The sequence below is a fragment of the Astyanax mexicanus genome, chromosome 4 (genome assembly GCF_023375975.1).
Source record: "Astyanax mexicanus isolate ESR-SI-001 chromosome 4, AstMex3_surface, whole genome shotgun sequence".
NCBI lineage: Eukaryota > Metazoa > Chordata > Actinopteri > Characiformes > Acestrorhamphidae > Astyanax > Astyanax mexicanus.
In genome coordinates this window covers 7,185,713-7,208,126 of record NC_064411.1, presented here as the reverse complement: position 1 = coordinate 7,208,126, position 22,414 = coordinate 7,185,713, and the positions used below count along the sequence as shown (strand labels likewise).

The window sequence follows — 22,414 nt, the reverse complement described above, 5'->3', positions numbered from 1 at the left end:
TGAGAAGCTACACTGCATTATATTAGGTGTCCACCAGGAGTCACCAAAGGCTTCAAAACCTCTCCAGAGCGCCCCTAATCTGATAGAGAAAAATCTGTCTCTATACAACAAGAGTTTAATATTTTTTTTGTTTGTTTGAAATAAAATAAATTAATGTAAGTCCATCTCAAATTAATATTAATATTTTTGATGAAATTACAAAAAGATATTTGCGCGCTGTGTGCGCTTTGGAGCTTGGAGTGTTTTATTTTTTTTTGTGACAGCTCACCACGTGGTGACGGTTTGGAATGCCCCACCACCAGCCATTAGGAGACCAATCAGCGCAAATTACATATCAGTGTTTTCGTCTGGGGGTGGACTATTGGTTGCAATAGGTGTCAATCACTTTTAGGACCCTGGAGAAAGGCTACGACCTGATTTGATTGGATATGCCACTGGTGCAAATGACGACCACTCAAGAAAAATAGTGGTTTGTGGAACAATAAACACCACAGAATCTAGAAGAGGACATCCTTAGCTTTGTATTCACGTACAACTTTATATGAAAATATTACATTGTGTGGTCGCTAGGAGCTTGAGAATATGACATTGCGGTTGCGCTGAAACTAAACGCATGTTTGTGAGGAGAAGTGAGCAGGAGAATAAAGGACTTTATGGATATTTTATCTGCGGTTCAGTGCTGTATTGTGGATGCTGTGATAGTAAGTGAATTTTCTATAATGTAATCTGATGTAATTTTACATACTAATAATATTTTATAAGGCTATTTTTTGGGGAGGCGTGTTCCCATGTAAACAATGTAAAAAAAAAAAACAGGCTGTTTTCAGTTAAGAGATTTCTGGCAACTGGTTTCATGTAGATGACTGTAAATTTGCATGCAGGTAGTTAAAGTAGTTACTAAAGAATATGAGTGGGTTAGTTGGTCGGTGTGTTTAGAATATTTGACGCTCTTAAGCATTCTACTTTACACAGTCAGAACAGGCCTGCTAGAGTGCGCTTCTGCAGTAAGAGGTTAAAGCACACGTTGAAGCTATACTGGAAGGCACCAGATAAATATGGTATGATGGACTAGGGCAACCCTGGGTCAATAGTCTATATTTATTTATATTAACTTAATTTCATTTTAGTTTAAACTCTAAAAATTAATTAATGCAGAGCCAATACACTAAAAAAACAGAGGGAAGAAAAACAGTGGCTGCTATCAATGGCTGTACCACTCCACTTATTCACTGTGTTAGCTACTGTTTACTACATAAATAAGTAACCAGTCAGATAATTCATACCAATTAGAAGTAAATGTGAAGGCCAGAACTCAATCTCCTTCACAGCACCTTCAGCATCAAGGCAAACACTATATAAAAGCATGAACACACAATTAGCTACCTATGTCACATGGAGTAATTAAGTAAAACAAACTTTACCCACCACTCAGCAGCTACACCCCCCCAGCTGACTCCTGGTGCTCCCACATTCACTTTGAAATAAAACAGATCTTCTTTTAATAAACTGAAAATTACGAGTAAACTTAAGCTTTTAATAGATACTAATATTTATGCCCAGTACACCACCTAAAGCTAGTAATTAAATCAACTGTAGTTCAAATTACGACAATATAACATTAACACCAGCAAGCCATACCTGCTTAAAATATGGATTCCTCTCTCTCTCTCTCTCTCTCTCTCTCTCTCTCTCTCTCTCTCTCTCTCACACACACACACACACACACACACACACACACACAGTGCCCATTGAAAAATCCACCATGTGTTCCTTTAGTCTCTTCCAGTCAATAAGCACGATAAAACTGTCTTCCAATGAGTTATTTTAAAACAAAGCTTTCCCGACCGGAGCTTGTACCTGCCGCCACGAGACCAAATGCTACTTTGTGCAGGTCCCGCGAGACTACAAGCAGCATGAGGTAACGCTCTGCCAATCGATGGCTGTCAAAATAAAAGTCCTCCCCTCTACACCTAACCTAGAGGAATATTTGGGGCAGCAGCATTAGAAAATATTCATTAAAACCTTCCCCACACCTCTGCCCGCTACACACATTATAATATGAAGTTTAGCTCGTTCTGCAGTAGACTGTCAGCAGGCTGCAGCCGCAAAATATATGTAGAATAAACTCTGCTGCTGTCCACTACTGAATACCATGTTTGACTACTACTTTAGTATCTCACTTTACACTGAAATGCACTAATCCATACTATTAATACTGTACTATGTTGGCTCCTTTTTTGTTTACAATAAAGGTGTCTCGTTTTATCTTATAAATATCTTTATCTGTAATTTCCTGACTTGCTGTACATCTGTATTCTTCACTTTCTATATTCAAAGTTATAGAAAGCAACCTGGCTGTCAGTGTCACACGATATGATTTGCTTATTATTTACTGTTTTCTTAATAGTGGTCAATTATTAGATTTTAAAATGTAAATTTTCATTTGTTTTTCAATATTTCAGTGAGAATTAGACGTTCTTAATTAAAAGGACGTAAACAGAAAATTACATTAAATTATAAAAGTTTCCACACAAATTAATCAGACAGTAATCCAAATCAATGCTTCACAATCCTGATTTTTTTTTTTTTACTATTCCTGATAACAGTTCATTATTTTCCTCCACATTAGCATCAGGCTGACAGTGATTATGCACTCCTGAAGTGAAGACCTTTTTTTGTATATGTAGATCAAACTCGTTTAAATATAAAAAAACAAAAATGAAACTCGGTTAAGATTTATGTCAATGGCTTAACTGATTTTTTTTACTAAATCAATATAGCGGACATGGTGACGTATCTCAGCATCGGGTCGAAGCCCAACTTCATCTGCAGAGCCAGAGAGCAGCAGAAGCTCTACACCAGCAGATTCAGAGCAGCAGCTCCAAGACCTGCTGCAGTTTTACAGAAGCTAATGTTACCCACAGTTTCATCAACTTTAACTAAATGTTACTAAAGCCTGTAAACCAGCTAACTGAACAATATGTATCTTGTTTTTAGTCATTTTACGTTAGCTCAGCCTAGCTAATGAATTAACATTTTACCTGAAATTTCAATTCCACCTTAAATATGATCACTTCTTATTGGTTGACTTGGAAATGTAGCTACACATTTAGTAAATGAAAATCTGTAGATTTGAAAAGCGATATGACTATTTTAACCCATGAAGTGTATTTCAGCATTTCACATAGAGACGGGCGATATGACCTAATACAAAATATTTTTTTTTTTTACCTACTAAAAATCAAACTACAAATGGTTCAAAACTTTATTTACCTTTATTCTGATTTCACTTAAATTTCTCTTTTGGAGTTCAAGTGCATCTGGATGGCAAATATATATATATATGTAGAGTTGCTGGGTAAAACAGTAAAATACAGATAACACTTTTAATAAGTGTACATCAATTAACTGTGCATCCTGCATTACATGTGATGAAACAATATGTACTTTCTTACTTTATTTTTACTGGAGTGGCTTCTGCAGTTAAGACCGAGCTGAATAAATAAATACAAATATTTCTTATTAAATAATAATATTAATAATAATAGGATTAGCTGATATACTGCTGAGTAAATAAATAAAAAACTCTCAAATAATTATAATAATAATAATAGCAGTATTTTTAACTTAAAACATGTTTTTAACCACTATTTATTCATAGAACACGGAGCTCAGCACCTACCCGCAGCACAGAAACACACAGACCGCTGCTGAGGTACGGTGGCTCAGAAAGACCAAACGTAGCGTAACTGCAGTTCACCACTAAACAGCAGGGGCCGCCAAAACTTCATTTAACAGCATTAAAGTGCCTCATTTTATAAAGTTCATCTAAAACAAAGGTATTTTATTACTCTGTTACACTTACAACAGTAATAAACGCTGTAAAATCTGTCCTGGTTCTGATCCGCTATCAGTCTGAACCCAGAAGCAGATCCATGCTGAGACTGGACCACTGTGCGTTTGGAGACCCTGATTTTATGACGGATCCAGATCAGATTTAACCCACATTTATCTCAGATTTAGTTCAGATTTAACCCACATTTATCTCAGATGTGTCTGTGGGTCAGAGACAGACTGCTGAGCAGAGCTAGGTGAAGATCCAGTGCTGGTGGTGTAAATGCTGCAAATTATAGTTTCCTGCTGGTTCTTACCTGATACTTTTAGTTATAATAATAATAATAATAATAGTAATAATAATAATAATAATAATAATAATAATAATAATAATAATAATAATAATAAAAACACTGCAATAAAGATAAGGAATATAAATATAGGACAATACAGAAGAAAATGAACATTGACATCACTTTTTAAGCAACTTTACATTGTTAAAAAAAATACACAATTTAACAACCAGCATCATATATTATAGACAAACTTCTAAAAGCTACCGATTTTTACTATTTGTCTAAAATAAAACATTCTGTCAGTAACTCAAAGAAATGTTTTTCTTTATAATGCTACTTTTATTAAAGAGTTGTGTCCTGATTGAGAATATATTGATAAAGTGTCAGTGCAAAACTGTCTTTTCCAGCAACACTAGTTTTAGTACAATTTCCTACATTTTCTTTTATTATCTATATTATTTTATGTGTTTCAGTTTAAAAAAGCTTTTGATTAGTTTTATACTCATTATTTTCTCCAACTAGTTTATTGTATTTTATTTACAGACTCAAAACTGATTTTTATATAATTTTAATGGGGCGTTTATTTTGACAGAAAATCTTTTTGGATTCTGGCCAAGTGTTGCTAGAATCACAAAGGTCCTCTCCATGAAGCTCAGCCTCATCCGAGCCCCGCCCACTCCTAAAACTCTCATTTAAAACACTGTATAACTACTTCTCTTGGGTTTTCCTTTAATTTTACAAAGTATAACAAAGTATTTCACTAAATACACCTAATCTTGTATTAATTAGATTTACTAGCATTACTGCTACTGATGCTGGAGTTACACCCAGAGCTCATTTAAAAGGATTAAAACTGCAGTTTATAAGTTTTAACAATTATCTCTGTGGTGATGAAATAGTTATAGTTGTTCTGTTTTTTTCTATATAGTTGTACAATTTTTATTCTATAAAGTATTAAACATTTATAAAAATACAAATCCAGTACAAACATTTTATCTAAAATTCATTTAAAATAATATGGTTACATTTTATTTACATTTACCTTCTTGATGTCCTGCAGATTCTTGAAAAGGAGATCGTACTGCAGCAGATCTTGTTTGTTGCTCACCTTGTCTAAAGTCTTACTATTTATGTATTCTGAAAGCTTTCCATAAATTGAGGTCATTCACACCTACTCCCTGTAAAATCACTCTCTGACATCACAATGGACCATCCTGATTTCTGTATAGAAGGGTACTTCACACTTGTAAAAGCATTTGAATTCATATGCAAATATCAGTTTCAAACTAATTAATTGTAAAATAAATAAGATTTGTTAAAGAGTTTATTTGTTTATAGAATTATAAAAACTTTTTTCAGCTTTTATAATATGAGTCCAGAAAGCATTCTCATTCTACTACAAAATATGAGACTATTTCGGCCAGATTAAATCTGGTTCTGTGTAGAAATATAAGACAAACACCTCTGGTTGCTTGAGTCACTTAAAACAACCCCAACAAATAGCACTTACCAAATTTTACTCAAAGGTCAGAACTATTGTTAAAGTAGAAATTGTGACATTTCTTTTCAACACTTTCTTCAATACAAATATCCATTAGAACTAAGAAATCTTCAGGATTCTTTCAATATGTAAGAGTGTTTTACACCAAGAAACCCTATGTTAACAAGTGATTCTTAATATGCTTAGTTATATTGGTATATAATATAATAAAATCATCTAGTCCATATTTAATTTAAAATTAAATTTGATTACTAAAAAATTGAACCAAATAAGGTGAGCTTTCACTTAATTGATCAATAGTACCATTTTGACTACCCCAAATAGAAGCAGTTACTCCTTGTATTAAATAATAAATGCTTCACTTTGTGATGGTCACCATGGATATTCAAACAATTTTGTACTGACAAAATTTACCATGCAAGTTAACACTGTTCAAAAAAATTAAAACATTTATACAACCTTTTTAACACTGTATGTAATAAATGCCAAAGTTGTACCAGATGGACTCAATGTTGATGGTAAACTTCAAGTGATGGCCCAACTTGTTTTTACCATCCTATTAACAAATACACTCTTAAACAAAATCTTATTTATTTTACAATTAATTAGTTTAAAACTGATATTTGAATATGAATTTCTAAATGTTTTTACAAGTGTGAAGTACCCTTCTATACAGAAATCAGGATGGTCCATTGTGATGTCAGAGAGTGATTTTACAGGGAAGAGCTGTGAATGACCTCAATTTATGGAAAGCTTTCAGAATACATAAATAGTAAGACTTTAGACAAGGTGAGCAACAAACAAGATCTGCTGCAGTACGATCTCCTTTTCAAGAACCTGCAGGACAACAAGAAGGTAAATGTAAATAAAATGTAATAATACAATTTTAAATGAAATTTAAATGAGATTTAAAAAGTGGAATCAATTTCACAATTGGTACAACGACACTGACCTTTCCGTAATAATTAGTAAGTGCTATTTGTTGAAGTTGTACAGGAGCAATCAAAGAATCTCTATAGAGGAAAAAACTATCTGAATCTCAAGCCTCTCAACAGTCTGAAATGTATAAAAACATATAAAAAAATTTTATTCTATAAAGTATCAACCATTTATAAATTATTACTTTAGCAGAATAACAATTTATAAATGTTTGATCCTTTTTAGAATAAAACATTCAATCATTTCCTCAAAACAGAACAACTATAACTATTTTGTCATCGCAGAGATAATTATTAAAGCTTTTAAACTGCAGCTCTGTGTGTAACTCCAGCATCAGTAGCAGTAATGCTAGTAAATCTACTGAATAAAAACATTAGTTTTAGAAAAATGGAAATATAGTGGTACGTTTTCTTTCCTATTTTAGTGAAATACTTTGTTCTACGTTGTAAAATTAAAGGAAAACCCCAGAGAAGTAGTTCTACAGTGTTTTAAATGAGAGTTTTAGCTGATTAGCTCCATTCAGCTCCATGCATTGAGGACTCCCTCGCGGGCTCCCTCTAGCGGTGATGGGGTATAATGTGATATAGCGGGGGAGGGGGCGGGGCTCTACATAACCCGGATGAGACTGAGCTTCCGGGGTCTGGAGCGCAGACAGAGCAGGAACAGCTGAACTACAGAAGGTATGGAGAATCTCTCTCTCTCTCTCTCTCTCTCTCTCTCTCTCTCTCTCTCTCTCTCTTTTGTTTACAGATCATACACAGGATAACGGAGCCTCACACTTCTGCCTTCCCTCCCCCACATCACTAACACACACCTGAGATTAATCTGAACTAAACCTGAGATAAATCAGTTCTGTGGAAATTCCTTCTTAAGTCTGTGTGATAAGTCTCTACTCATTTCTTAGTTACTCTAGTTCAGATTGTTTAGTTTAGTTTAGTTTCAAAATTTCCTTCTACTAAATCCAGTTTCACAGTTGCTGGGAAGTCATGTGACTTTCCCGTCAAAATAAAAGTCAGCTTGTAAAATTTTAAATTTAAGAATGCAGGAATTAGTGATTTTAGTGATTATAGAGAGGAGAAGTTCAGGTAAGAAGTGGAATTTTACTACGTAACATTTATTGGCTCACTGATTTAACAGAAAATTTGCTATTTCACTGTAATAATGAACATAAAAATTACAATATATTTAGCCCCGCTGTTATTAAGAAATTCCAGCTAAACCATTACTGTAGAATACAGTCTCCATACAGTGCTTCTTTAATGATACTTAAATAAATAAATAGTTAAATGACTGTTAACAAGACAGTATCACATATTACTAAATTACCAATGTTAAAAAATGTAGTAGATCCTGTTAATTATGATATGAGTCTTCAGTTAAAGGAATTTTAAGCACGTTGTAAGCACGGTTAATTGATGTAAACTTATTGGTAATGTTATCTGCATTTAAAATATTTTGTTAAACATATATAGATGTGTCACAATGTGATTTAATGTTTAACAGAAGTAACACTATAAAGAAAGATATATTTAATTCAGCTGCTGACAGCATGTTTTATACTGTACTATTTCACAATCGTACCTTTTAGTACCTATTTTATTATATTAACTATATTATTTCATGCATTTATAAGTTTGAAAAAACTTTTAATTAATTTTAAACTTTATCAAACTACTTTATAATATATATTTTTACAGATATAAAACAGAATATTATTACATATTAGGGGGACTTTTATTTTGACAGAAAATCGTTTAGGATCACAATAGGCCATCGCAGTTGTGTAGTCATTTTGTAGTCGGTGACATGTTGTTGTTTATGCCCATATTTGGGGTTTCATGTCTGAACTGTTTTTGTAAATGGCAAAAATGAACAGGCCATTCAAAAACTCGCCTCTATCTAAAGCTGGGCGATATGGCCCAAAAAATATATATTTTATATATTTTATTTATTTTTTTTTTATCCGATTTTCGATTCAAACAGATTTTTTCCCCTACTAAAAATATAATTAAAGAAATTGTTAAAAACTAGTTTTTATTTATTTAGTTTTCACTTAAATGTCCCCTTTGTGGTTAAAGTGCTACGAGAAACAAACAAAAAACAGAAACAATGCAAAACATCTGGTAACTTTTCGAAAGCTAGATTAGGTACTGACACAATGCACCCTCAAGCTTAAAAAATAAATAAATAAACCCATCCTCAAAGAACAAATAGAAAGAAATAAAATGGTACCCTTTTTGATAAAACTTACAAAATAAAAAACAAGTTCGCAAATATGCTATTAAGTAAAAACTTTTCCCAATTGGGCTTGAATTGCAAAACAAAGCTTTTAAATAAGTGCCAGTGTTCTATAAAATGAGATGATATTTTCTCATTAATATGCAAAAAATCATAAACTGTAGTGCTTACAGAACCTGGTACGTAGTTGGAAGATGTGTCAGGGACAGTTGCTTGTTTTACTTTGGATGGTGTGCTAGCTCACTCTGAAGTACAGGAGCCCACAGGGGAGCTTCGGTGGTCAAAATTAAAACTCAGAGAAAAGCGATTTTCATAAAAACACATTGTCCTTAACTGTAAATTAGTATTAATCAAAAAATCAATTAATCGCCCAGCTCTACCTCTATCACATTCTGTGCTAAATACATATGTTTAGGACCCTGTACGTTTTATTCTGTGTACATTTTCCTCCTGGACATCACTGGATCCTCTGTATTACGAGATCGTTTAAGTGTAGTAATTAGATTAATGCTAGTGTTTAGCTAATGCTACAGAGCACTGAACTGACATCACAACATAGCAGCACTGAATGTGGGGGGAATATCAGAGATTAGGGATGTCCCGATCCAGCTTTTTGAACTTCCGATCCGATACCGATATTTATTTGCACTTCCGATCCGATACCGATATCGGCCGATACCGATACCGGCCTATCCGAGCATGTATTAATGTTTAAAGTTATTTAGCCAACGTACTTACTGTTGTCAAACTCATGTTGAAAAGCTTTTTACTCTTGATAACAAGTAGCCAGCTGAATAAGGTGTGTTTGAATAATTAGGTGTGTTTGGTTGGTAAGGAGAAACTGACTTGTTTATTTAGCAATTAATAAACTCAAAATAGACAAAATAATAAATAACAATGAGAAATGGCGACAGTAAACCAAGGCTTAAAAAGTGCAAATAATATTGTAAATTGTATTTAAAAAAGCAAAACACACAAAGTGAGTAGAAAATAGTCTATTAACAGCATCAGTACTCTTGAGTGCTGTACTCATCAGTGCTTTTGAACAAGTGTAAACCAAAGCTTAAAAAAATCAGTGCAAATATTGTAAACTATTTAAAAGCAAAATGCCTTCTACTCCCGAATCTCCTCCACACTTTGCTGCTCCAACCCCATCTACATACTCCCTTCAATTCCAACTGTTTGCCGTGCCTGCAGTCCGAGCATGATGGGGAGATTCTTTTTATACAAAGACGAGCATTTCAATATGCTCAGGTGTCAGCTTGCTCCTGTGTTAGTAATGTAACCATAATATAATAAATATTTTGTATAAGCAATTAAAGCTAAATTTTCTAAATAAGCTACGTTTCACACAGTTTTACCTTTTAGTTGCATAAATAAGAAACATAACATGTTTCATAAACTTCTTTATTTGCAAATAATTGTGAAATCGTGAATTGTGAAATGATTGTGATCGAACAACAGGCACTCTGGTTTTATCCTAGAACTTAAATAAAAGTACTCAGGGAAATAGGAAACAAGTATTTTCTTAGTACCAACTTTAAATCATTTACTCAGAAACTAACAAAAGGGAGAAAACTTTTAAAAAAACTCCAAAAGAGGGGGAAACATAAAGCAGCCTCTGGAGAACTCCCAAGGAGGCTTTAAATAAAACCTAAGGATTTTTTTTCCTTTTGATTTACTTTTCTTTCTTTTTAACAATCTAGGAAAGTTCTCAGCTTCTAGTGGGACCTGAACTGAATTTAGACTGTCTGTTTGAACAGTGGGCCACCCTTATAAAGGCATTAAACAGGTGTCAGCCTGATTATTGCAAGTGGGAAAAGGTGGCCTCCCTCTAGTGGCTGGAGGACCACCAGCGCCCCCTTACACTGTGGACTTCGACTGGGATAAAAGTACAGAAGATTTTATGGTAAATGAAGATGTCCCAGTAGTTTCATCAGTATAGTGTAACTGATTTAGGCAGTTCTCTTAAGTTAATTGACCTGCTTTTATTTTAATATTCAATGGCATTTTTCTTTGTTTTTTCCAGAAATGAAAATATTCTCCTGAAATTCATCACCAACAACCAGGATATTTAACAAGAGCAATGTTAAACTGCTGAAAGAGGTGAAGCACAAGCCATCCAGAAGAATCTCCAGAACATACACAAATTGTTGCATTTAACAGACAAATGAAGCCAAGTCCCGACATGGAGAAACATCAGAACTCTGTCAAGAGTTTTACTAAACAGAGTAATCCCAAAAAACACCAGCGCATTCACACAGGAGAGAAACCGCATCACTGCTCAGACTGTGGAAAGAGTTTTACTGAACGGAGTAGTCTCAAAAAACACCAGCGCATTCACACAGGAGAGAAACCGTATTACTGCTCAGACTGTGGGAAGAGTTTTACTGAACGGAGTAGTCTCAAAAAACACCAGCGCATTCACACAGGAGAGAAACCGTATCACTGCTCAGACTGTGGGAAGAGTTTTAATCAGCAGTGTAATCTCCGAAAACACCAGCGCATTCACACAGGAGAGAAACCATATTATTGCTCAGACTGTGGGAAGAGTTTTACTGAACCGAGTGCTCTCAAAAAACACCAGCGCATTCACACAGGAGAGAAACCGTATTACTGCTCAGACTGTGGGAAGAGTTTTAATCAGCAGTGTAATCTCCGAAAACACCAGCGCATTCACACAGGAGAGAAACTGTATTACTGCTCAGACTGTGGGAAGAGTTTTACTCAACAGATTAATCTCCGAATACACCAGCACATTCACACAGGAGAGAAACCGTATTATTGCTCAGACTGTGGGAAGAGTTTTACTCAACAGAGTACTCTTCAAATACACCAGCGCATTCACACAGGAGAGAAACCGTATTGCTGCTCAGACTGTGGGAAGACTTTTACTGAACCGAGTACTCTCAAAAAACACCAGCGCATTCACACAGGAGAGAAACCGTATTACTGCTCAGACTGTGGGAAGAGTTTTAATCAGCAATGTAATCTCCGAAAACACCAGCGCATTCACACAGGAGAGAAACCGTATTACTGCTCATACTGTGGGAAGAGTTTTACTCAACAGTGTAAACTCAAAAAACACCAGCACATTCACACAGGAGAGAAAACTCCATCTTAGATCAGTTTGAAGGCAATTAAAAGGCAAATCATAAGTCTTTCGGCCACAAATGTTTAACCTTGTCAATTAACTGAATTTAACAATGGATTTTACAGGTTCAGCAAAATTAATCTTAATCATCGATCATGTTTATTGAATTTCATGTTATGTTTTCTTATATGTTCAATATTCCAGGACATTCTTCGTGAGACAGAGCTCAGCGCTTAGGGTAGTTACGGGAGGAGTTCAGTTCTGAAGAAGCGAAAAAACTTAGTCTTTAAAATTTAGTGTGATAAATGTGATAGTTAGAGTAGGATTCTTAGCTGGCAACTAAACATTTGAGCCAAATCTTCAGAGCTTATGATTTGAATGCTTTTAATCTCTTTTCTAGTTTATGCAGATTTCATTATTTCTATTAATTTCTAGTATCTCTGTTTTCACTCTGTGGAAGCCATCCTCAGCTCCCCAAGCTTAGCATAGCTTAGCTTAATGCTATTAACCGCCAGGCCCATCTGTATGAAAGAAGAACTGAAAACACCACCTGAGGAACTCCAGAGAGTGCTCCCAAAAGTGAGACCCAGAGCCACTGAGAGACGACACTGTGCCGGTTGCTGCCGTGTAGACCGGAGGAGCATCCAGACCCTGCAGAGAGGCCAACAAAATCCTTTCAGGAGGTTAAATAAAACGCTCCAGCCGTAGTTCCCATACTGAAATCAACCTTCTCCGGGCTTGTGTAGCGCAGTAAGGTTGTGGGCTCATTCATTCCCTCTGCTGGTGTTCTCGTTGGTCTATGGTTCAGTCGTTCTGATTAAAAATCTGTTATCATAGAGGGATATTTGGTTGTTGTATTACTCAAGTTTTATACTCGCTTATCTTTTCCTTATTGAATATTATATCTTGCTTAAGGTTTTTTAATCTTCAAATTTACTAAGAATATCCAAATCATGTAGTTCCTTAATTGTTTTTATCCACTACAAACTATTATCTTTGTATTGCTTCACCTCTATATTTACTCATCTGTGTGTTTTTAATAAAAGGATTTTATATTGCAGATCTTCAATCTCATTGTGTTTTCTCAACATATGTTTTACATGAAACCTATAGGCCTGATATTTTCTTGTACTGAAGTTTGTGTTAGAGTTTGGATGAAGGGGATTGGTGTGGTCCTGCTCTTGTAATAATTTGTCTCATGAGTTTTTGTAGACGTCTGAGTACTTGGCAGTTGAGGCACGGACCATGAACATAGTTCGCTATGCTTCTGGATTCTTGTCGAGCCAGTATCAGATGGTAGTGGTTGCTGTGTTCTGCTCACGCAACTTATAATGTGATTTATTGTGTGTGATTGTGCTTAGGTAAGTGTGTTGTTGCCATAGTTAAAGGAATTGAGCTTAGATTAAGAAGGGATTCTGTTTGTTCATAGGTTATTTTTTGGTAGGTCTGTTACTTGGCAGTTGAGGCAATGGACCATGAACATAGTGTTAGGCTGTGCTTCTGGATTCTTGTCGTGCCAGTATCAGATTGTGGTGGTTTTGCTATTGTTGTTAGTTGAGTGAGTAGTAGATCCTGGCTGAGCCCTATGCATAACCCCAGCTGTTAGGTGCAGGATTTGTCAATTTCCTGTATTATATTACTTGTTAAATACTCAAAGGCGCCCAACAGAGAAATCCAGTGTGAAATGTATTTGTGTTGAAGTGAAACATAATAGTCAATTTCAGATTGAAATTCAGAAAGAAATATATTTTAATGGTTCAGGCTTAAAAGCGTTAAATATACAATTACTTCCAAAGGTAGAGTAGCATGTGTTTAACTTGTATTCCTATGTTTATAAAGTTGTTTTTTTTATTGTGAATGCTTGTGGGTTGTGTTGTTTCGTTTTTTTTAAAAGCACAGTCATTTACCAACTACACTTAATTACCAAATTCTACATTTGAGATTTTGACCATTTTTATTAGTAGCTAGCCTTGCTAAATGTCCAAACAAAGTATTTGTTTTACTGACCATTATTATTGGTAGCTAGTCTAGTTAGATATCCAAACACAGCATTTGCTATTTTACTGACCAAATGAATGAAAAGATGGCGGTGAAAAAAAGATGAATGAAAAGATGGCAGCGCGCAGTAGTGCAGCCTCCTCTTACGCTCCTAGCGAAAACCCTATTTTGAGCTGTTTTTATGCTGGTCCTGAACCCAACTTCACGTGCCCCAATATGGACAGTAATACCCAAGCTTCACTGGGCAGACTACAGCTCCTCCGCGCTCTCTGACCACATCTCTATCATGCTGGTCCCCACATTCCATCCCCTGCTGCGACGCCCCAAACCCACACAGAAGACCATTACTGTGTGGCCCAGTGACGGAGACGCTGTGCTGCAGGACTGCTTCGACTGCACAGACTAGACTTTATCTCCTCTAGAGAGATGTATGCTGACTCGTCGTTCTTGCTGATGAGGCCAACTACAGTTGTGTCATCAGCGAACTTGACAATGTGGTTTGAGCTGTACTTTGCAGTACAGTCATGAGTCAGCAGAGTGAACAGCAGTGGGCTGAGCACACAGCCCTGGGGGGCGCCGGTGCTCAGTATGGTGGTGCTGGAGGTGTTGTTTCCAATCCTGACTGATTGTGGTCTCTCAGTCAGGAAGTCTAAAACCGAGGGAGGAGTTCAGGCCCAGCAAGTTCAGTTTTCCGATCAGATGCTGAGGGATGATGGTGTTGAATGCTGAACTGAAGTCGATGAACAGCATTTGAACATAGCAGTCTTTGTTGTCCAGGTGGGTGAGAGCCAGGTGGAGTGCAGTAGAGATGGCATCGTCTGTTGATCTGTTTGTTGCGTTTCAAAAGAGAAAACAGATGTCACTAAGTTTTCAATGGAAAATAAATTCCAACGTTCATTTACAGTGATGTCTGCCGTTCATGACACATAATGTGAACTAATTCACGTTCAAGTTCTTTATTAAAAAATGTGTTGTGTTCAGTTCAACGTTCACGAAAAAATTAACGTTTTCAATGAACACGTTCTTTTGAACTCGTTCACGCACAACACTGAATTTTATGTGTATATAATGTTTAATTATGTTATATATAATTTTATATGCTTTTTATTTCCCCATTTTAAGTTTTCATGTAATCTAGCAATCTACATTTATTCATTTATTTATTTATTATGATAGTTTACTTCTTATTTTTCATACCTATTTAGCGATGAACCGCAATATATTTATTTGTTGGTAACATTAACAAAAAATAGGGTGAAATAGGGTGTTCTCACATTTAGGCAGTGGCCTAATGGGACGTGATTTAAGAAAACGCGCTTAAATGGGATTGCTCTGAATTGAGGATAAGTGAAACATGCTAAATTCCCACTGCTTAAATGCCTGGCAAACTGGTATTAACTTTCACTGTAATACAACTCTGAACACAGCCCCACGAAAATTTTTTGTTTGTTTTTTGTTGCTTTTTCAGCTGCTCTCCAGAAACAACTCCCTGGGAGCACTCAGCTTCAGTTCGCAGACACCATTAAAAAGTGGCTTAAGTGTGCACCAGAGAGGAAAGGCGTTATTCTGCGGAATAAATAATAACAGGTTTGCTACATTGTTTTGGTTTGATTCGTATGTGAACAGTAAACTCCGTATACTAACACTTTATATTTTCCATTTATATTTCTTTTGTTTAGGTCCAGCAGCAGCCACGTGGACACCATCTTTTTTTGTTTATAGTTCACAATTAATTAATAAATGAATTCATTCATATTTTCCATAATTAAACACACACGCACACATACATTCTAAGTATAATTTATGTTTATGCTCCATTATTTTTACGTGTATTTTTATGGTTTATAATTAAACATCATTGCATTGTTAGATCTGTTGGTGTTGTTCATTTTTATTATTATTGTTATTATTATTGTTATTATTATTATTAATATTAATAATAACAATATTACCATTGTTGTAACTGTTAGTAATATTAATAATAATATTAATAATAATAACAATAATATAATTGTTATTATTGTTATTAATAATCATAGTAAAAAAATAACAATAACAGCGACAATACTATAATTAACAACATATAATAATGATAATATTATTATTAGGGTTCAAGCACCGAAGGTGCGTAGAACCCTATTGTTTTTGCTAAGATTTTTCTTCTTCTTCTTATTAGGGGTTCGAGCATGTAGTGCTAGAAACCCTATTGTAATTGTTCTGATTATTATTAGGGGTTCGAGCACGTAGTGCTAGAAACCCTAATGTAATTGTTCTGATTATTATTATTAGGGGTTCGAGCACGTAGTGCTAGAAACCCTATTGTAATTGTTCTGATTATTAGGGGTTCGAGCACGTAGTGCTAGAAACCCTATTGTAATTGTTCTGATTATTATTATTATTAGGGGTTCGAGCACGTAGTGCTAGAAACCCTATTGTAATTGTTCTGATTATTATTATTAGGGGTTCGAGCACGTAGTGCTAGAAACCCTATTGTAATTGTTCTGATTATTAGGGGTTCGAGCACGTAGTGCTAGAAACCCTATTGTAATTGTTCTGATTATTATTATTATTATTAGGGGTTCGAGCACGTAGTGCTAGAAACCCTATTGTAATTGTTCCGATTATTATAGTTCTTATTCTTTTTCTGCCATAGAAGTGATTGGGCAGAAGAAACCGTAAGGCCTACAGGGCTGAGACTTGGTCATATGGTAGTACTTCTCACCGCTACTCAGATTCAAAAGATGAGCCCGATCGGCCTCAAGGGGGCGCTATGGCAAAGGTCAACGCGTTTGGCCTCGTAACTCCTACGCCCTGATAGCTAGAGCAAAAATTCTTGCATTATATGATTCCTTGGTTAATGGCAAATCAAAAAGGTGTCAAACAACTCAGCAGAGTCCCAACCTCAATAATTATCGAAAAAATTGTGAAATTTATAAACAATATGGCCGCCATATGCAAATTAATCTTACCGTGGCACACCCAAATTTACTCTAACAGCTGTAACTTTTGAATGCTTAAACCTACACTAATGCCACTTTAGAACGTTGATGCCAACATGATTCTGAGGTAGCCCGTCAATCTGTGTAGACATACGCCCCCAGGGGGCGGAGCCAAAGCTAAAAATCTGTTTCTCAGGAACCGTACAAGCTATGAAGCTCTCCTTTGGCATGTATCATCTATGGCCTATGTCCTAATGTTTTACAGAAGGAAAATTTGATATGCAAATTTTTGCGGTCGTTATTAGCCAATCAGATTCCAGCTAGCTTTTGACAGGCTAAACAATGACCAATCAGGACGATACTTATACCCTACATGTATCTCAGGGCCTTCTATCATCCATTAAAATATGGCGTTGATTGGCCTCAAGGGGGCGCTATAGCAGAAAATCAGTTATATCTATAGGTACAAGTGGCCTAGGCTTGTTATTCTTTTTTACTTGTATACTTTGCTGTAGCCTTTACAATGTTTGTAATTACATGTGTTTACCAAAAATGCAAAGATTTTCATCAGTGGCCAAAAGAGTAAAAATTGCTCTTTTCGAACTTGTCTTTAAGTCCTTAATCAATCAAAACAAATTTGGTCTTGTTGCAATCTTGAGACCCTGTAGGTAAAGAATTATCAAAAAAATCTTGACATTTTAACTATTTGAGGCCCATAAACCTTGATCAAACATGTACGTGAAAGCCTTTTCAGAGTTATTTGGCCAAAACTCTGTCAAAGTTTAAAACATGCCAAAACTGTTGAAGCTACTAATTAACAATGACATTTCAAGCACATGTGCCAAGTATGAGCCAAATATGTCTTCAGTAGGCTCTACAGTGAAAAAATAACTGTTTTCAATTTATTCTATTTATCGCTATTTTCCAACCTAAATGGACAGAAGACAGGAACCTTTCACCCTATCAACACACAAATTTATACACATATATAGACTGATAATCTGATTGCAAATTTTCAGCCAAATCGGACATGTTTTGCCTCTACAACGGCTGGAAAACTACAGCGATTTTGTAGGCCTCAAGTCTGTATTATCGCTTTTTTCAAATCTAAATGGACAGAAGTCAGGAACCTTTGACCCTATTCTATCATCCATTAAAATATGGCGTTGATTGGCCTCAAGGGGGCGCTATAGCAGATAATCAGTTATATCTAAAGGTACAAATGGCCTAGGCGTGTTATTCTTTTTTAGTTGTATACTTTGCTGTAGCCTTTACAACTTTGTAATTACATGTATTTACCAAAAATGCAAAGATTTTCATCAGTGGCCAAAAGAGTAAAAATTGCTCTTTTCGAACTTGTCTTTAAGTCCTTAATCAATCAAAACAAATTTGGTCTTGATGCAATCTTGAGACCCTGTAGGTAAATAATTATCAAAAAAATCTTGACATTTTAACTATTTGAGGCCCATAAACCTTGATCAAACATGTACGTGATAGCCTTTTCAGAGTTATTTGGCCAAAACTCTGTCAAAGTTTAAAACATGCCAAAACTGTTGAAGCTACTAATTAACAATGACATTTGAAGCACATGTGCCAAGTATGAGCCAAATAAGTCTTCAGTAGGCTCTACAGTGAAAAAATAACTATTTTCAATTTATTCTATTTATCGCTATTTTCCAACCTAAATGGACAGAAGACAGGAACCTTTCACCCTATCAACACACAAATTTATACACATATATAGACTGATAATCTGATCTTGATTGCAAATTTTCAGCCAAATCAGATATTTTTTGCCTCTAATATGGCCAAAGAGCAACAGCCATTTTGTAGGCCATAAGCCTGTATTATCGCTTTTTTCAAACCTAAATGGACAGAAGTCAGGAACCTTTGACCCTATCAACACACATATTTACACACATATATATACAGACCACTTGATCATGAGTACCAATTTGGAGCCCAATCGGACTTTTCTTCTCTTTTTAATAAATAGAAACACACTGATAGGGAATGTTCTGTCTTACTTATAGAGTGTTAGATTTCCAGCAGGTTATATGTGGTCTCTTGCTGCGCTCTGGTGGTCATTTGGTGAAACAGCTACATTTGAATTATTCTAAATTAAAGCTCTGCTGAACTTATTTAATCTTTTTGTCTTGCTTAATTTAACATATTTATCCTTCTTGGTCATGCTGCTCAGCCACCTGGGTCATTCTTATTTATGCTCCACACACTTATTTTTTTTTTAATTTGCATAATATGCAAAACCTACTTTTGAGATCTTGTCTTTGCCTCCTTGACCAATCATGACATGTTTGGTGTCAAACAGTTCAGCAGAGCTTACTCCTCAATAATTATTTAAAAACATCTTTACATTTATAAACAATATGGCCGCCATATGCAAATTAGTTTTACCATGGTGCAGTAAAATGTCTTCTAACACTTATAACTTTTGAATGCTTAACCTGACATTAATACCACTTCAGTCTTTTGATCATTACATGATTCTCAGATACCCTGTGAGTTTAAGTAGACATACACCCCCAGGGGGCAGAGCCAATGCTCGATAGCTGTTTCTCTACAACCATACAAGCTATCAAGGTCATCCTTGCCAATTATCATCTATGGCCCATGCACTCATGGTACACCAAATGAAAATTTGATATGGACACTTTTGTGGTCACTATTAGCCAATCACATTCCAGCAAGCTTTTGACAGGCAGAATGTTTATCAGGTCAAAACTTATACACTATATATGGGTTATTTATATGCCCTTTTTATGCCTTGTGTTTTTTGAATTTAAGAACTGAAGTTGTTTCACTAAATGCGCACTAGAGTGCAGCAAGACACCACATAAAACCTGATGAACACTACAGCTCAATTTATCAATGCTTTTCAACTAGTTTACTCACACCACTCATCTAGCATTGTCATTATGGTCTTTATGGTCACGCTGGTTACCCAGCTTGGTTATCCAGTTTGGTGATGACGGTCAACCAGCAACAGGTTTTAAGCCTAACTGGCCTCCAGGGGCCTCTTTGCCTGTGACGCTCGAACCCCGTAAATCGCCGCTTGCGGCTATATTTAGGGGTTCGAGCACGTAGTGCTAGAAACCCTATTGTAATTGTTCTGATTATTATTATTATTATTAGGGGTTCGAGCACGTAGTGCTAGAAACCCTATTGTAATTGTTCTGATTATTATTATTATTATTATTATTATTATTATTATTATTATTATTATTATTATAGTTCTTATTCTTTTTCTGCCATAGAAGTGATTGGGCAGAAGAAACCGTAAGGCCTACAGGGCTGAGACTTGGTCATATGGTAGTACTTCTCACCGCTACTCAGATTCAAAAGATGAGCCCGATCGGCCTCAAGGGGGCGCTATGGCGAAGGTCAACGCGTTTGGCCTCGTAACTCCTACGCCCTGATAGCTAGAGCAAAAATTCTTGCATTATATGATTCCTTGGTTAATGGCAAATCAAAAAGGTCAATAGAACCACTAAGCTCCGCCCACTTAGATTTTTTGCTATTTAGCATAATATGCAAAACCTACTTTTGAGAACTTGTCCTAGGGCCATTGACCAATCCTGTCATATTTGGTGTCAAACAACTCAGCAGAGTCCCAAGCTCAATAATTATCGAAAAAATTGAGAATTTTTTAAACAATATGGCCGCCATATGCAAATTAATCTTACCGTGGCACACCCAAATTTACTCTAACAGCTGTAACTTTTGAATGCTTAAACCTACACTAATGCCACTTTAGAACTTTGATGCCAACATGATTCTGAGGTAGCCCGTCAATCTGTGTAGACATACTCCCCCAGGGGGCGGAGCCAAAGCTAAAAATCTGTTTCTCAGGAACCGTACAAGCTATGAAGCTCTCCTTTGGCATGTATCATCTATGGCCTATGTCCTAATGTTTTACAGAAGGAAAATTTGATATGCACATTTTTGCGATCGTTATTAGCCAATCAGATTCCAGCAAGCTTTTGCCAGGCTAAACAATGACCAATCAGGACGATACTTATACCCTACATGTATCTCAGGGCCTTCTATCATCCATTAAAATATGGCGTTGATTGGCCTCAAGGGGGCGCTATAGCAGAAAATCAGTTATATCTAAAGGTACAAGTGGCCTAGGCTTGTTATTCTTTTTTAGTTGTATACTTTTCTGTAGCCTTTACAACTTTGTAATTACATATTTTTACCAAAAATGCAAAGATTTTCATCAGTGGCCAAAAGAGTAAAAATTGCTCTTTTTGAACTTGTCTTTAAGTCCTTAATCAATCAAAACAAATTTGGTCTTGATGCAATCTTGAGACCCTGTAGGTAAATAATTATCAAAAAAATCTTGACATTTTAACTACTTGAGGCCCATAAACCTTGATCAAACATGTACGTGAAAGCCTTTTCAGAGTTATTTGGCCAAAACTCTGTCAAAGTTTAAAACATGCCAAAACTGTTGAAGCTACTAATTAACAATGACATTGGAAGTACATGTGCCAAGTATGAGCCAAATAAGTCTTCAGTAGGCTCTACAGTGAAAAAATAACTATTTTCAATTTATTCTATTTATCGCTATTTTCCAACCTAAATGGACAGAAGACTGGAATCTTTCACCCTATCAACACACAAATTTATACACATATATAGACTGATAATCTGATCTTTATTGCCAAATCGGACATGTTCTGCCTCTACAACGGCTGGAAAACTACAGCGATTTTGTAGGCCTCAAGCCTGTATTATCGCTTTTTTCAAATCTAAATGGACAGAAGTCAGGAACCTTTGACCCTATCAACACACAAATTTACATACATGTATATACAGACCACTTGATCATGAGTACCAATTTGGAGCCCAATCGGACTTTTCTTCTCTTTTTAATAAATAGAAACACACTGATAGGGAATGTTCTGTCTTTCTGATAGAGTGATAGATTTCCAGCAGGTTATATGTGGTCTCTTGCTGCGCTCTGGTGGTCATTTGGTGAAACAGCTACAGGTGAATTATTCTAAATTAAAGCTCTGCTGAACTTATTCAATCTTGCTTGTCTTGCTTAATTGAACATATTTATCCTTCTTGTTCATGCTGGTCAGCCGCCTGGGTCATTCTTGTTTATGCTCCACCCACTTAATTTTTTTTTAAATTTGCATAATATGCAAAACCTACTTTTGAGATCTTGTCCTTGGATCCTTGACCAATCATGACATGTTTGGTGTCAAACAGTTCAGCAGAGCTTACTCCTCAATAATTATTAAAAAAATCTTTACATTTATAAACAATATGGCCGCCATATGCAAATGAGTTCTACCATGGTGCAGTAAAATGTCTTTAACACTTATAACTTTTGAATGCTTAACCTGACACTAATACCACTTCAGTCCTTTGATTATTACATGATTCTCAGATACCCTGTCAGTTTAAGTAGACATACACCCCCAGGGGGCGGGGCCAATGCTCAATAGCTGTTTCTCTAGAACCATACAAGCTATCAAGGTCATCCTAGCCAATTATCATCTATGGCCCATGCACTAATGGTACACCAAATGAAAATTTGATA

The 22,414-nt window shown here is 35.7% G+C and overlaps 6 protein-coding genes across 6 annotated transcripts in view; 2 read left to right on the top strand and 4 right to left on the bottom strand.

Moving 5' to 3' along the window:
- The window catches only part of LOC125801164 (zinc finger protein 585A-like), a 232,278-nt gene that overhangs the window by 5,165 nt on the left and 204,699 nt on the right, over nt 1-22,414 (bottom strand). The window lies entirely within an intron of this gene.
- LOC125801168 (zinc finger protein 271-like) overlaps nt 1-22,414 on the bottom strand; it is a 262,528-nt gene that overhangs the window by 85,220 nt on the left and 154,894 nt on the right. The window lies entirely within an intron of this gene.
- The window catches only part of LOC125801377 (zinc finger protein 239-like), a 503,775-nt gene that overhangs the window by 404,396 nt on the left and 76,965 nt on the right, over nt 1-22,414 (bottom strand). The window lies entirely within an intron of this gene.
- Nucleotides 1-22,414, bottom strand: part of LOC111188541 (zinc finger protein 271-like) — a 141,405-nt gene that overhangs the window by 42,033 nt on the left and 76,958 nt on the right. The gene's annotated exons all lie outside the window — the stretch shown is intronic.
- Nucleotides 7,223-22,414, top strand: part of LOC125801154 (zinc finger protein 239-like) — a 195,642-nt gene continuing 180,450 nt past the window's right edge. The window contains exon 1 of the mRNA XM_049477365.1: nt 7,223-7,250. The gene's annotated coding sequence lies outside the window, so the exon portion shown is untranslated. The remainder of the gene's footprint in view (nt 7,251-22,414) is intronic.
- Nucleotides 10,838-12,962, top strand: LOC125801373 (zinc finger protein 501-like). Its single transcript, XM_049477989.1, has one exon. It carries the CDS (start codon nt 10,979-10,981, stop codon nt 11,930-11,932), a length of 954 nt encoding a protein of 317 aa, XP_049333946.1. The 5' UTR covers nt 10,838-10,978; the 3' UTR covers nt 11,933-12,962.

Excerpts from the sequence above, each read along its gene's own strand:
- LOC125801373 (XM_049477989.1), top strand. The coding sequence starts at position 10,979 with ATGAAGCCAAGTCCCGACATGGAGAAACATCAGAACTCTGTCAAGAGT.